This window comes from Pezoporus wallicus, unplaced genomic scaffold (genome assembly GCF_028554395.1).
Source record: "Pezoporus wallicus isolate ANWC-B61680 ecotype Strahan unplaced genomic scaffold, APGP_CSIRO_Pwel_v1 contig_6520, whole genome shotgun sequence".
NCBI classification, from domain to species: Eukaryota; Metazoa; Chordata; class Aves; order Psittaciformes; family Psittacidae; genus Pezoporus; species Pezoporus wallicus.
The window spans coordinates 1,691,722-1,707,931 of NW_026636887.1; the positions used below are offsets into that span (position 1 = coordinate 1,691,722).

The following is a 16,210-nucleotide window of genomic DNA, read 5'->3' on the forward strand; positions in this document are numbered from 1 at the left end:
AAGTGACATGAAAAGTCCCAAATATACATGTTCAGAAATAAAAACCGTAGCAAAGAATTAGAGACCATCCCTAAAGACAAAATAAAATATATACATACCAGTCTTAATCTCAAGAAGTCATGAAATATATTACTTTACCTCAAGGACAAAAATGAAGGTGAAAACAACAGACATTGTTGCTAAAGGCACAGTCACTGGATCTGCAGCATCCCACTGAAATGCAAACAAAATGTGTTCACAGAAGAGTAGCTGTTAATTGCCTTAAACTTAATTGCCTTAAACTTAATTGACTTAACTTTTCTTGCAGGTTTTGTTAATGAATAGATTTCACTTTAAGATACACTCAGACAGGAATGGCATCTTGGTATATTCTTCTCTCACAGATTTACAACTTAACTGGAAATTAAAATTGGGGACCAGACTACAAAAAGGCAGAAATTGACTCAGCTCCACAAGTTATAATTAATCTACAGTGATCTGTGCCAACTGAGATTGCTGTATCTAAAAATCATATTTCTGTACATTCATCACATTAAGGGCTCAACTGATCGTTAATTGGTGTTAGGAAATGCACAACACATACTATCCTACTATAATGAAGTGCTTAAAAGAAACACAATTACCTTAACTGATAACAACACAGACTGGGCCAGAACAAGTACAGCAATAGTTCTCTTAAAAAATGGATGCTGAGTTATATCATACATCTTAGCTCTAAAGCCATCATTATCTGAAAAAGAAAGTTTGAGGAGGAAAGTTAAAATACATACTGGTGTTTTTCTCCTATTTCTCGACATCTTTTCCATGTTCACTAGTGGCAAAATAATCCTTTGCTAGTTTCAAAATACATTTCTAATTTTCTGCTACAATTTTCCATATCAAATAGGGTGTCTAAACATATAATTTCAAATACTGAACACAGTGTTGCATGAAGGCTTTGGTACTTGTGGGGCAAGTGCATCATTCAACTGCTGTCAGGTTAATACATTCCCTTCATATCATCAACAGCCAACTGCAAATATTTTTCATCTAGAAAATAATTTTTTCATTAAGGCTTATCCTAAAACCATCGAAGCACAACCTTTTTTGGGGTAGATTTTAATAGCCTTATTCAGAGATCTGTAGTTGGAGCCTGTTTCCACATTAACTTATGCACAACCTCCTAGTGGCCTCACGATTACAATTTTAATTTGAATCGCAGACTCCTGGGGAATTACGAACACTAGGGCACAACATGAATAAAACCAAAATATCTTTGATACCCGGACGAGGTGGGAGATGAAGAGGTTGTGCTATCTTCAGTCTGCTTTTCAGATCTTCCCATCGTCTCTGATCTACAGTCAGTAAAGCTGTCCCCTTAATAAATAAAGAGAAGCGTATAAAGCTTTTATCATATAAAAGCTAGAATACTGAATGCTGTAAACATGAAAACAACATTCACTTTGGTGACTGGCAAAAAGTTACATATGTAGCTGTCCTTAAATAATACACCGTTTGGGTAAAGGGGTCGAAAGTATCTGCTGTTACTCAAGAGGATTTCTGGATGCATTAGCTGTGAGTTTCCGGGACTCAACTCAGCAGGCTGAGTTGTGTCTCTTTGTAGCAGCAGCCCAGTGTGGGCAGGGAAACACCGCAGGACATCTTCCATTTGACTGAACATCGTTTGCCAAGAAGCACTGTTTTAAAGAGTGGCCAATTTTGTCTGGACTTTGCTACAGAAAATCCTGTGGCTCATCAGTACCACTACAGTTTCTGAGGGAATGAGCCCTCCAGGAGACTGCTGAGTCTCTCCCCAGCTCTTCTGCTTGGGGTGTAATTGAAATAAAATAGTAGTATGCTATGAATCTACAAATGCCCTCCATAAAGGAATCATTAGGGAGAGGTGGAAAATAAACCTTTTATTTAGGTGGGAGGTGGTAGATGGTAATGTGTGTGTTTTCAGAACATAGGAATAAACAAGCAAAGCCCAAACAGAATTCAATGTTATTTAAAATGACCTTGAAAACAAAATGAGGTCCTCATGACTTCAGAGAACTGTAAAATCTCATTGATTTTTTTTTCAGTCAGCACAAAGCCTCACTGAGGGCTGGTCTGATCTCTGGGACTCGCCTGGGCATTGGCTTGTGTAGATACTGGAACTGCAGCTGGCTGTGCAGCTGATAAGGTAAGAATTACTCCTTCTCAGTGGACATAATTTCTTTACAGAACTGTGTCCCCACACCACACACTGGGAGTAGGTGCTTTCTAACACGATGTGGACCAAGCGACAGACACGAGGATGCCTATTGCTTGTGTCAGGCCCAAACCATGCCATTTAGAAACACCTAAATTAAAAGGCAACTGATTCGCCCCAGTGAGACTGTCTGGTTTATAATCTTGGAGAGCTTTCACTGCAAACAAGACAAAAGGTGGCAAAAAAAAGTGGACCTTTGTAAAATTCAGGAATGGTGGTGCCTAGTTGCTCTTTTGCTCAGAAACTACCACTTCCACCAGGGGGTGATTATAAGGGGACCAGAGAACACAGCCCCATGAGTGGGACTGCTGCTGGAGGAGCTGCATTTGCATTTGGACTTCAACTCAAAACCGACATAATATTTGAGCCGATCGCATCTTCAGTTCTGACTGAACATGTGGCACTTGGGAGCTGTGACAAATGATGGGCAAGGGTTGTGAAATGGGTGGTGATGGAACACTTTCGGCTTGTGCTCTGTTGCTGGGACAGTTGAGGACCTAGACCAGACCCCCCATGTATCAGCCACTAAAGCTGAAGTCTACTTAAATCACCTACTGCTTGTCCAAGTAACTAGTTTTAAGAAGAGGCAACTTAATGTCATACAGTGGAATGCTTGGCTCTCTTCTTTTTGGACTCGATGTCAGTCATCTCTCTATCTTATTTCACATTTCTTTCAGTTCCTAGAAATTTCTTCATTCTACTTGAATATTGATTGGCTGAGATTTCCCTCATTGCATAATTAACTAATATATTAATCTTTTCAATTCAAATCAGAAGTTTTCCCTATAATAAATGCAGAAAAAGTAACAAGTATTCAAGAAAAAGAAAACCAAACATTACATGCCACAGCAGTTACCTGAGGTTACTAAGAAACAACTGAAGAAGCTGAACCACATGACAAACAATTTATACCGACTGTATTTTTATTATCACGCAAACTCTACAGAAATACCGCATGACATGGCTGTTGAATGTAATTTATAGGGAACTGTTATTAGTGAGTAGCTTTTCTGATGTTCAGACGAATGCATTCCCTGTATTCAGATGCAGAATTAAGGGAGGAGCACATTCATAACTAAAATGGCAGCCATAGTTTGAGGAAAACTTACAAGCAGAGAAATCCACCCCAGAAGGATAAATGTAAAAATTTGACAACTGTCTGAAACTAATGGGAACCCTAATTCAGGCCCTACAACTCAGACTTCCACATTTACACTGGCTGCTCATGCAGCAGTTGTCTGGGCTAGGATGACTTGTTTAGTTATCCCCTGTGCTCACAATCCTTATAAGTCTCATGTTTACACCTTCCTGTTCCTTCTCACTTTGAATCACAGTGCACATAAGCAAACTTTTACTTTTCACATTAATTTGAGCTTTCCTGTGTCTTTAAAGCTGCATACCTAGGAGGAGAGAATGAAATAAGTCACATATAATTAGGAGTGCTTTTCCCCTGTCCATGTTTCAAACTTTAAAAAACTGGTGAAAGATTTACACTGATATTGTGGGTAAGTCACTTCAAAAGTAACCTGTGTTCTGATCACCTTATTCCATAGTCAAGAGCTGACTATGCAGATGAATAGCGAGTTTTGACTTAATGATATCTCACTAATTTGTGAATGAGATCTCACAGGCTGCTTTTGCAGGAGCCAGGTTGACAAAGTAAATTTAATCTTGCGAGTGACTTCTATGGAAAGAGTGGGAACTAAGAGCAAAAACAGTGTCTAGAAGATTGACAGCATGTATTAAGATTTGGCTTACTGTCACAAAAGCGTAATAGAAGTCATGCTAGTAAGGGCAAAGATCCAGCTCCTCCAGTACCTTTTTTCTATGACAGTGGAAAAAAAGTACATGCCCGTAGGTGTAGCAAAGCAATCCAGAGCAGCAAGTGGCTCCTGATGATTCTCAACTGCTTGCAGATCTGGCTGAGAGTTCATGACAGACACACTCAAGACCACATTCAAGACTAAAGAGGAAATGCCCACTTCTTGACACTGTAGGCACCACACCTCAAATAGGGTTTGAACAGCCATGATCAAAAGCAGATTCTGTAATGTGATATTTCTTCTTCTCTCCTACGCTCATGCCTATGAACAGGTTTTTGAGGAAAGTGGCCTGTGTAGAAAGTGTAGAGGCAAATGAAAAACAGTTTATAGAAGTGCTCAGCTCACATCTCAGTAAAGCTTCAAGAACTATGATGTACATGACAGAAACATAGCCGAATACATCATAGCTCTAGAAGAACAACATTATAATAATTTAATAATTTCAAATAATACTTTAGCTTACCTGTAATTTAAATTAAATTACTTTTTTTTTTTCCCCCAAGACTTGCTGAAAGATACTTTTTATTCATCAGTGTAAGGCTGACACATTTGAAGAAGTAATATTACACAGCTGAACAGGAAGGGGCAAAAGCATCTATAAAAATCCAGGGCAATTCTCATACTGGTAAAAGTTCTTATTTTTTAATTCACTAGTCAAAATTTAGTGAATAAAAAAGAAAATGAATAGCGCATTGTTCTTTGTTCTGTAGAACAGATGTATGTAACAAGAATGACTGTACTTCATCCCACCAAAACTACACTGGAGTCATGCAAACATAAAAATACCTTCTGAACAGCAGAGGTTTTAGGCTATTTATTTGACTTGCAATCTGCTTGACTTCATTTCATGATGCCTTGCTTGCCCACACTGGATGCAGAGTAATGTGCTGCTCGGCCCCTTTCCAGAAGGAGCCACGTAGTTTCCTTGGTGGGCAAACTCAACAGCTGTGTTTGCCACAAAGTTCAGGTCAGGGCCACAGTAGCGCCATGGCCAGCACCCAGTCTCTAGCACTATCAGGCTCGGTTATCTTGCATCTCCAAGCCCCAGAGCACACAATCATCCTTTTCCTCCAATGCCAAAGTGATAAAAATATCACTGTAGATAACTGCAAACATCTAATTATTTTTCAAATTTCGAACTGAAAGATGAAAAAAAGAATAATTATATGTTAGTGCCACAGGGCCACCAGAAGTGGGTCTTAAAAAGTGCCAGATTAAGGCATGTGCAGTGTGTATGCAGCACTCCCAGCCAGAGAATGCCATCTTGTTAAAGTATGTAGACATGAGCTGCTCTTCAACAATTCACCTGGGGACAGGTTTTTCTACTTTCCAGGGTAACCCGCAAAGCCCACGTGAGCTGCAGTTCCTAGAACACTAGACACATTTTTGCTTGAGTGATGGACAACTAATTTTACAATTATTCTGCTGTTTGCCAGACAAAAGCCATACAGCTTTGCTTTGGATCTGAAATACTCCAATCTCTATTGAGACCCCTTTAGTTGTAACACATACAAGCATAAGATGTCTTTTTACCTGACACCTACCTCAAACTAAAACAGCAGAATGTGGAGCGTCTGTAAATACATGGTGCTTTAGGTTCAGCTTCCATCTGGTAACATGGCTGCATTGTAAATATACTCAGACAGCTTTGAAAAAGTGTGGGATGGACTGCTATCACCCCAAGCTTGAGTATTGTGGTAAATACAGATCAGGTCTGTCTGAAACTATACTTCCAGTCTTACATTCTGTAAGACTGTAAGTCAATCTTAAAGGCAGTCTTACCAGACAACATAACAGTATAATATCAGTTTCAGGTTTCTTACAGAGCCAGTTCAACACACAATAAACCGCCCTACTCAGTACCTTATTTTCATTGAAATTAGCAATGACAACTCCAACGAAAAGAGTCAGTCCAATCATGCAGCCAAGGAATACAAAAACATGAATGTAGATTCCATGGATCTGAATAGATAAAAATAAGATGAATAGTTAAAACAAATCGAAGTATGTGTTGCAGAATTCAAAAACACTGATGTATTTTCTTACCGGCCCAACACGATGAATAATAACATCTCTGACTTCCACCCAGCCTTTTAGGGAAAGAACTTCAAATAGTGCCAGCATTGCATTCCCCACATTGTCAAAGTTAAAATTCCGAGGATTTGCCCTAAAATACATAACACAAATAGCATAAATTCAGCAATAAAGTTGTTCTACTGCTTACTGATTCTTCATAGTCTAACATTTAAATACCTTGCAAAGTTGGTGTGAAAGCCTCTGAAATATATCATTCAAAGTTCTGTCTCAAGAACAAAAGAACAATAGCAACAACAATAAACGTGTACAGCATCATTTCTTTGATAGCTATGTATGTTTTATTTTCTTACTCAGAATCCGATTCACAGCAATAAAGCTTGTAACAAGTTGCTGCATTTTAGTGTTTTTGTCAATGATATTAGAAAAAATATAATATTTGTGAAAAACTGGATCCAGTGGCACTGACCAGATTCTGAAATAAACTTACCTGAAGAAGACCAATCTCAAACCCTCACAAATGATTCAGACTCCAAAGTCAGTGAGATCATTGAGAAAATGCTGTTCCTTATTCATTATCATTGGGAACTGGTGGTCTAAAGCAAAAACTACTGACAGGGCATCACATCTTCTTGCCTTTCCTATACCATATGCTCTGACTTTTTGTGTCAGCTGAGATTCAAGAGGATGTTTCCAGCTGAAAATTAAAAGCATCTTCTTTGGGCTACGTTAGCACATTGCTCTGTCTCTATAATCGAAGACAGATAAGCCAATAATAAGTCCCATTAATTTTCAACAGTTTATAAGGTAAATAGTTGTATTTGAGAAGAATTACTATCTTGTGCTTGTGAAAATTCAACCATTCAATGAAAAGAGCTCTCAGATGTAGATATTTTTTTTTAAATGTGGTCCTTATACTGACATCTGGCTCTTGAAAACCTGGCCTGACACAGCCAACAGGTGGTATAAATGCATTTGCAGTAGAACATTTTTCTGCAGTAACAAAACATTCCCCAAAGTTTAGAGTTATGCTGATTAAGACAGTTTTTGCTTACTTCTGGATCAATCTGAAGAGGATTGAATTTGCTTACTTGAGGAAGAATTTGTGTGAAGCATCCAGAAATAAAGACTTCTGCAGATGTCAGAGTTTCTCTGCCTATTCAAATCACAGCATATTATTTCATTAGTGTAGGATGGCTCTGAATCTACCACCGCTGGTACATTCTTTATCCACACACATAGTCAATTAAAATAATTGTGGCTGTTAAGCTGATTTTGCAAAATATCAACCGACTTAAAAATGTAAACAATTAAAAAGAGGGTTTTTTTGCTTGTTCAGGTGTTGGGAAATACTAAATGGACTTTATCAGAATACAAATCATAAACATAATGTTAGCACTTAAATAGTTTTTACCACACTTCTGCACCAGATAGACCACAAAGACTCCCTGCATCGGAAACTGCTAGAAAGAAGCTGCTAGCTGGCATGGTTGATGGCCACAGAAGAGAAAGGCTGGTTTAAGGCATGACTTGCTCATTGGTTTTATGGGTAGCTGTAGGCAGGTTGATTTTAATTTCTTCTTTCTTTTAATATTTATTATTGGGTCTTGTTGATGATGTATAGATCTCAGGATGTCTTCATGATAGTACTAAAGAACAATTAAGCAATAATCTTGGTTTAAGACAATAACTCCCACTGTAATAATAATCACATCTAATTCCTATTTAGGTCCAGTACCTAAGGGTGTTTTCTTCCTTTCTGCTTTGTAAATAGAAGAGCAGCTTAAATCTGGAAAAGTTTTGTATATCTGCCTTTTTACTAAATGTACCAGAATTTTTACCTATAATGTTTGGCTTACAATAAAACCCCTTCATCAGTAATTTAATGCTATGAGACTTGAGCCATTTTCTACATCATCAGCTTCCTTTTTGAAGAAAAATAGGCCAATCTGTAGCAACTCACCAGACTCGTGGCACCCAAAATCCAGGCTTTTTCTCTCCAGGTCTTAATTTTAAATTGAGATTTTTGGAAACACTTACATTTATTCTGAAGATGCCATGACAATCTTCCTATAGTGAAATAAAACACAGACTGAGATTAAATAATGGCCTGTAAGATCTGCCAGAATGACAGTATAGACAGCACACTTGCCATGAAGCAAAAGCAATGTAAACAGAAATGAAGGGTTATTTACAGGTCTGGGGTTAATAGTCATGGACCTTTACCCAAATGAAAAATGCATCTTAGGAAGGCTTCAAAAACCCTTTCTCCTTCCAGGGCAGAGAGTGCCTTTCATTTTGCAAGACTACCTAGCCTTTCACCTCTTTCCTAAAGACAATGCTCCTTTAGGTGATGATGATATTTCTTCAAATCGAGTAAGAAGCACAGCTAATGTTCTCCTTGTAGCTTACATAGCATTTTCAGTGATTTTGACCTCTAGAAGCCTAATCTGCTTTTTAGCTGCTGACTTAGGAATACAAAGTGTCATTTTCCACGGATAATTCCATGTGACATTGAGTCCTTTGCATATACCATGGCATGAATTTGATATTTTTTTCAGACAGTCCCAAATATTTGGATTTTACTTTTTCCTCCTTTAACACCTTTCCCTTCATCATCCTGCTTTGAGCAAGAAAGTGCCCAAGATTTCCATCTCTCATGATAGCATACTATTATTTTGAAGCAGAAAAGCAGTTCTTACCCTAGAGATGATGTGTGGATCATTGCATTTAGCCAGTTTTCCAGCAAACAGCTGCACTCCAAAGCTTGCGAAAACAAGCATTAATGTCAGCAGAAGAATAGAAACCTGTAAACATGAAGTTAGACTTGTCAAGCTCTCCTCCTAAAGACCTGGAAAAGGGGGTCAGCTCCTTCAGTGAACTGTAGGGAGGATCTATTTGTTGGATAAACCTGGAGATATGGATTTTGTGACAGACATGTTACTTTAGGTTCTGATCCAGTATCCAGGTGCTGTGTTATAATTAGTATTAACATAACATCTAAGAATTGCAGATGAGGATCAAAGCCTTCTTGTATTCAGTGTACCACCTCGCTAAATTCTTTAAGCATAAGAATTGCCATTCACTTTAAAGAGAACTCTTCAAGTACTTGAATACATGCTGCTTCTGTTTTGCAGAATCAGGCTTTACTAATTAATCTGAGTAAGCCATTGTTAGATATTTATCTTCCATAATAGCTACAGTAAAGATACGCATGAGCAATTATAAATATCTTCAATAGAATACAGAATCTATGAAGTGCTAACTAGCTATATACTTTTTGTCCTTGCTTTATTACTGTCTGCAAATATTTTGTAGCTTAGTTTTTTGTAACAACCTGACGCAATACAGCATTCTGTTAAGGAACAAAATGTTTGTTGTTTAGGCTGACAAATATCACTTATGTTCCCCAGGCAATAGATGACATTCTGATCAAGTAATCAAAGACTCCATTATTGTTAATATTACTATAAGTGCATAATCATGATCATAATAATAATCACAATGAAATAACAATGGTATCCAGATCTGTGATGAACAACTATATTTTCTCTGGTTGCCTCTCAAAACACTTGGAAGTAGACCTTCAACGCAGAAACCAGGTTTACTTTTGCTCTTGTAGAGCTGCCATACCCTATGTCTCATCTTCTTTCCCCAGTTAGAACTGTGAATAAGGGATAGATTTTATTTCATAATCCTCATCCTATGTAATTATGGAAAAAGACACTCTGAATGGATAATATGATTTGTACAAGAATTGTTGTAGCAGCTTTATTCAGTATAAATGTGAGTTACTTATATTCCTAATCTCTAATCTGTTCTGTGGTCATCGCCAGTGGTAGCTACAATGAAAAATCAACAAGCAACAATGGAGAAAAGATTAGAAAACATAAACATTATAGGAAAATGGCATCATACTACTCCTCAGTATCTTCTTTTTAACAACAAAAAAATAATGGGCACATACCAAAAAGATTTCCTTAAAGCCGCTAAACAGCTCTCGCACCACCTTCCGCATCTGAGGAACCAGTTTGAATATTCTAAGAGGTCGAAGGCAGCGAAGTACCATTAAGAGCTGAGCTCCAGATTTGGCAGGGACGTTCTGGGGCATCCAGCACAGGAATATCAAACTCACCTTGAGGAGACGGGGCAGGAGAAGACAAAGATTGGGCTACAATGTCTTACCTGACACAGACACAGCATAGATCAATGAACGCTTCCTTAAAATTAAAGGGATGACTACAGCAAAATAAGCGCCTAATTTAGAAAAAGGACTGTATCTCCTGTGCCCTGGCTGACTGTCCTAACTGAGGGGCATCAGCTTCATCCTCTGTCTTCTCCTTTGACTCAAAATCTATTTTATACTTAGCAGATTGAAAAGATCCAAAAGAAGAAATTAAATTGGCTGGTTCAGCAAAGTGACAAAACTATATTCTTGGAGCAGGAAGCATCATCTCTTTCCCCCCTTTCTCATTTCAAACAGAGCTTTTAGCCTGAAACTGAGATATCTTCACCTGGAAAGTCTGTTAACAGTTTCCTCGCCAGTTTTTCCTCCTGCTTTGTTACAGGGATTAGTTTTGTGACTGTGTGGTTTTATTAAACAAATATTATGCATTCAAAAGTGTTTTCAAACAGCATAGCTGTGTCCTGCAGTCTGAACAATCTCTAACAGATGGTTACTGATTCTAAAGTCTGTTAATTAGTTCTTAGTTTTTTAAAAGTATTTATAAAGCCAAAAAAATGGAGGATGAAGCTGATATCACCAATATGATTTAAACATAGTGCAATTTGTTAGAAACAACAGTGGTAAAAGACAGCCACCCTATCAAAACAAAAAGATTTGCCGGGGCTTCTGACTTTCTTTCATACTCTTTTAAGACCACCACAGGCACATTTGGAGTATCCAAGGTACAGCATCTAAATCTTCCCTCACACAAGCAGAGGGCTTCAGAGAGATTTTAAGAAACTAATGCACATACTGATTATGCATACTACAGTAGGAGTTTTGCACAAGCATGCATATTTTTATTTATGCTAACAATGGAATCTGTGATACAAATTGATCATGACAAATTTTATACAGCCTGTCTGTCTGGAGGATTAATCTCTTAAAGATTTAATCTAAATCCATCACAGACTGTTTGCTTAGTAATTTCTTCAGTTAGAAAATATTCTGTATCATACTGAGCACTGGTTTTGACATATCCTGTGGTGTTTATTGTCATATGTGAAGAGCAAACAGATCCCCTTCTCTTGTATTTGAATAGAATGCAAGAAATTTCTGGGGGACAAAGACAACAATATTTTTTCCTAAGAACTGCTATTGAAAGGTATGCAATATAGAAAGATGCTGCTTTACTTTCTTCCTGCTACAGCAATGTCAGCAACAAGGACGTGCCTTTCCGTCAAACACTAAAGGCTTTTGAAATACCTTCTATAAAGCAGGAGAACTATCAAGAAAGGAGGAAGCAATGAATGGCTAAGAAATAGATAAAATAAAGATTGTCCTGCATAAAAATACTGAAGCAAGGTCATGGATCCTGAGCTTACTTGGAATGAAATCGGGTCTGATACTTAAAACATACGAACAAATAAACAATGAAAAGGGGCCATACAATGGCTTTCAGTAAACTGTCAGGTACTTATTACATGTCAGCGTCTTTTTTGATGTCTAAATATGTATTTGTACAGATAACTGACAGGAATGCACATGAAAACAGTGGTGTTTGTACACAAATTACACTTCTGCATTAGCACCAGGGCACAGAGCCAGATTTTTTAATGTTACCAAACATTTGTATCTCCAAAGATATCAAAATTAAGAACACTACAGAAACCCCCCATGAATATAAAAACTTACAAGATATATAAATATGTCCATAACTCCTCCAAAGTCCCTAATGACAGCTGTTGGTGTAAAAAACAATCCATCTGCCATAATCTTCAGATTAAGCTCAATGCTCATAAATATTACAAAAACATATTCAGCAATCTGAAAATCAAAGCAGAGAAGAGTTTTAATTTAAGAACAGGGTGGAGAAAACCAGTGCTTCATTACATGTAAAATGATTCAGCAACAGTACCTGGAGTGTTGGAGCATGCATAACTCTTCTAAAGGGGGATTCAAACATCATGGAAATGCAGGAGCATATTGTAACAATGATCATGACCCAGTCCAGGTAAGTAACCAAACCCAGCAAATCACTGTGAACAATACATAAGGATAACATTACAGAAATGCCAAAAGTTCTGTGTCCCTTGTATTGTGTCTATACCACATTTAAGTGCTTTCCTATGAAAAATAAATTAAACTGAGGAGTGTCAAAGATTTCAGTATTTCAGAAATGCATTGGAAAACTAGGCAAGTTACATGCAAGTGATGAAGAAAAGTCTGATAAAATATCCTCTTCCTATTTATCTTCCTCCCCATATAGCTCCATTGAAAGAAAAGCCTTTTTGGGAAAAAAAGAAGAAATACACATGTGCATACACAGACACACATACATGCATGTGTGTGCTCACACACATATACTGCAGGCTTATGTGACCAAGCAAAGTTACTTTTGCAGTGCTTACTAAAGCTGATGGTACTTGGTATTTTTCACAGCTCCAGTAACAGGATCTGTTTTAGAACTATAAAAAGAAGAAAAGATACAGTCATTTACATTTTATTTCAGTCAGTGTTATAATTATATCATGTATCCATCCCTCAAAGTAATTTATAACCAAAATCAAGGCTACATTTTATTTTGGCTTAATTTTAAATGTCTGTATAAGTTTCATTTAATTCCCTGCGATTTCAACCATATTATCAGCAGAGCTACTATCACTTTAACTCATGGCCTACCTGCAATTCCTCTAATGATTCTTTGAACTGATAGTTTTTTTGATCTTGCTTTTGTAAGCAAGGATTTCCTTTTGTATTTTGCTTGGGCATGGCGGGGATAACCTGCTACTGAATTTCACATCCCAAAGTGCTATCCCAAGGAGTTCTTTCCTTTTACTTCGAAACCTCTTGGACCATACCCTCTGTAGACTCAAAAAATCCTTCTACAAACCCTATTTCTGTTATCATTTCTTCCATTATTTTATGATTAATATTACTAGCGTCTCCATATCTGAATTGCCTTATGAAATTGCAGCACTTCACCTACCATATCCAGACACCCATTAGGCAACCAGAGAGAATGAGAACTACTCTATAACTGGTGAGCACATATCTAGGTAACACAAGCTGAGTTCTTGCTCCAGCAGCTGTTTAGACCTTTTATACAAAGCCAAATGGCTTCAGCAGAAGCTACAAGAAGTCTCCCCTGTCCCAGTGTTTAGGGCGGCTTTTTACTTGTATTTCAAATCCTTGTAGCATATCATGCCAAGACAAGATCTGCACTGAGGTATCCTATATTCCATTTGAGGGCTCTAGCTACTGGGATGGGAATTTGCCGTCACTTCTTCATTGATATTAAAGTGAAAAACGGACTGACCTGAACTGAGGCATTACCACCAGAAGAGATTTCACGGTTATAAATTACAGGAACACACAATGCACACAAGGAGAACAAGAGGCATTTTCCATGTGCTAGGTTCACTCATTTACACCAGTCCATAAACAGAAAATACTGGTTTCGGTGCCTTCCCACTGAACCCACTGACTTTTGTGTCTTCTTAAGCTTACGTCTCTTCCCCACATTGTATACAGTGGCATTCCTCAGCCTTTTTTTACAAGAAGAAAATATGATTCATACCAGTTTGGAAAAGATATACAGAATATGTTTAGGTTGGATATAAGGAGGAAATTCTTTCCTGTGAGGGTGGTGAGGCACTGGAATCGGTTGCCCAGGGAGGTTGTGAATGCTCCATCCCTGGCAGTGTTCAAGACCAGGTTGGACGAGGCCTTGGGTGATATGATTTAGCGTAAGGTGTCCCTGCCCACAGCAGGGGGGTTGGAACTAGATGATCTTAAGGTCCTTTCCAACCCCAACGATTCTATGATTCTATGAATATCTTACTTGGCAAGCTGGGTGGGACAATGAATAAAGTAAGCAGCATTGAAATAAATTAAAAAAAAGACTCTTTACCAAAATCAGTGCACTCTTGTAAACGCACACATTTTAATTAAACTGTTGATAATATAAATATCCTGTTGCCCTTGGGCACTCCACAATGCTGAGGCACTGACATGTATCTGACAAGTGGATTGGAATGTATGTTTGTGTGTTTTGTTTTGCTGTTTCAATTTGCAACTGCTTCATGGGCCAGCAAATCACAATCAAGTTAGCAGTTGCTTAGGAAAGTAGGCATCTAACTCAAGGACATGTTTCTACGTGGAACACTTGCATATGGTCATTCTAAATCTGAGTATCTAACCTTCCTCTTGTTCTACCTAGAAGAACTTTGTTGAAGGACACACAGAAAATCAATAATAAAGCAGGTGCTGAAACAAGGTCTGCCAAGTACCAAGCTCATAGCCTTGAGCTATCTTTTTTCTTACATTGTCTGTTTGCAAAGTAACACGCATTACCCTCCAAAATTAGGGTGTCAGTCATAGAGGTTTAAAAGAAAAGTTATGATTTTATATCAAGCTTCTTGTACATAGACCTCTATCTGCCACACTTGCACACACCTATAGTTTATTTATTGAGTCTTCTCACCGTTCATCTGGCCTCAGCTTTTCTCCTTTTATCTCCCACACTTCTGGGACCTACCTGTCCCATTCCGGGTCTCTAATTATGGGCTAAGGAGCCTTCAGGTGAGCAAAGCTGGGATTCATTTCACCTTTATTCTTTGAGTAACTGTTGGTGTATAAAGACTTTCTGCCTTACGACGTGGAATAGGAATGGAACAGCAAGCTGATTCCCCAAGATCTAAAAATGGGGGTATAAAACATGAGCTTCTCCTCTCCTCTGGTTTCCCCAAGGCCTTGCTCCATCTCAGTATCACAGATTGCTCAAACATCTCTGCCCTTACACAGGAGTTCATTGCTTCCGTTCTTCCAAGAGCAAGACTATAACTTAGCAGCTGACTGCCAGCTTGTGTAGTGACCACAATATACACAGTTTTCCTTCCAAAGTACAAGTTAGACCTAAATCCCTACAATAAAATGAAACACTTGATGGAACCGATTGTTGATGTGGAATAAACTTACGCATTAAAGCGAGCTCGTACCACCACTCGGCAGAAATTCCTGAATCTGTGCTCACGACCAACTATGAAAAGTGGTTTATCAAAATAAGGATGATTCTCTCGCAGCTCCTCTTCCTGGACTTTCCTTTTGAAAGACAATGTAAATTATTAAGTGATATGCATTATAGCCAGCAAAAATACCCCTTACACTTAGTTCTTTTTTCATCGTAACTCTCAATAATTTTACTTCACACAGAGAATACTTCATATGGAAAAGTGTGCACTCAGACTTTAGATTTTTAAATACCTTTTCATTTCAGCTTGCTCTTTTTTTTCTTGGATCATCTTTATCTCACTGTCTTCTCTCTGTGCATTTCTGTATCTCACTGTATTGGAGTGCTAGAATCAAAAAAAATCCTTTCAAATGAGGTCTGTGGGTTGTTTTTTAATGTTTTAGATAAAAGCAAGATACGGTATTTTACATAGAAAGAATCAAATGAAAAAATCTTTATTTCCAAATGCACGCACACCAATTCAGTCAAGCATATTGTACAGTATTTTCTATCTACAGCACAAGACTGCTTATTTTCATCAAGGTTAATTTCAGTTTTAATTTCATGCTTGAAGCCCCATCCAATGCAACTTTTAACTTTAAAAGCAAAGGTCCTGTAGGCTCAGCCAACCTCTCTGAACTGGAATGAATACCATCAAAGTTACTAAGCACAAATACTGGAAAAGAAAAAGCTTTAGACACCATATCGGCTTCTCAAGCCTGCTGCATGTGCTGCCAGGCAGCAAGCTGTGCAGAACATACAGGTGGTGACTGTGAGTTCAGGGAGAGGGGAGAGGCAGAGAGGACATCATCTGAGCTAATTCTGTGGAGGATATGGACACTACTGCTATTCAAAGTGAGTCTTTGGAGCATTCCTGGAGCAGCAGTTCTGGGTTTTGCCCTTATTATTGCACACAAGCAAAGCCACATCTGCTTTAAAAAATT

At 38.0% G+C, this 16,210-nt stretch overlaps 1 protein-coding gene across 1 annotated transcript in view; it reads right to left on the reverse strand.

Annotated features, from left to right (window-relative positions):
- Positions 1 to 16,210, reverse strand: part of NALCN (sodium leak channel, non-selective) — a 232,873-nt gene that overhangs the window by 17,498 nt on the left and 199,165 nt on the right. The window contains exons 21-33 of the mRNA XM_057402107.1: positions 15,521 to 15,612; positions 15,236 to 15,358; positions 12,667 to 12,723; positions 12,174 to 12,294; positions 11,951 to 12,082; positions 10,058 to 10,225; positions 8,793 to 8,897; positions 8,054 to 8,160; positions 6,103 to 6,223; positions 5,920 to 6,018; positions 1,263 to 1,356; positions 624 to 730; positions 139 to 213 (exon numbers count right to left, since the gene is read on the reverse strand). Coding sequence (XP_057258090.1) covers positions 139 to 213; positions 624 to 730; positions 1,263 to 1,356; positions 5,920 to 6,018; positions 6,103 to 6,223; positions 8,054 to 8,160; positions 8,793 to 8,897; positions 10,058 to 10,225; positions 11,951 to 12,082; positions 12,174 to 12,294; positions 12,667 to 12,723; positions 15,236 to 15,358; positions 15,521 to 15,612 — 1,401 coding nt within the window. The remainder of the gene's footprint in view (positions 1 to 138; positions 214 to 623; positions 731 to 1,262; positions 1,357 to 5,919; positions 6,019 to 6,102; positions 6,224 to 8,053; positions 8,161 to 8,792; positions 8,898 to 10,057; positions 10,226 to 11,950; positions 12,083 to 12,173; positions 12,295 to 12,666; positions 12,724 to 15,235; positions 15,359 to 15,520; positions 15,613 to 16,210) is intronic.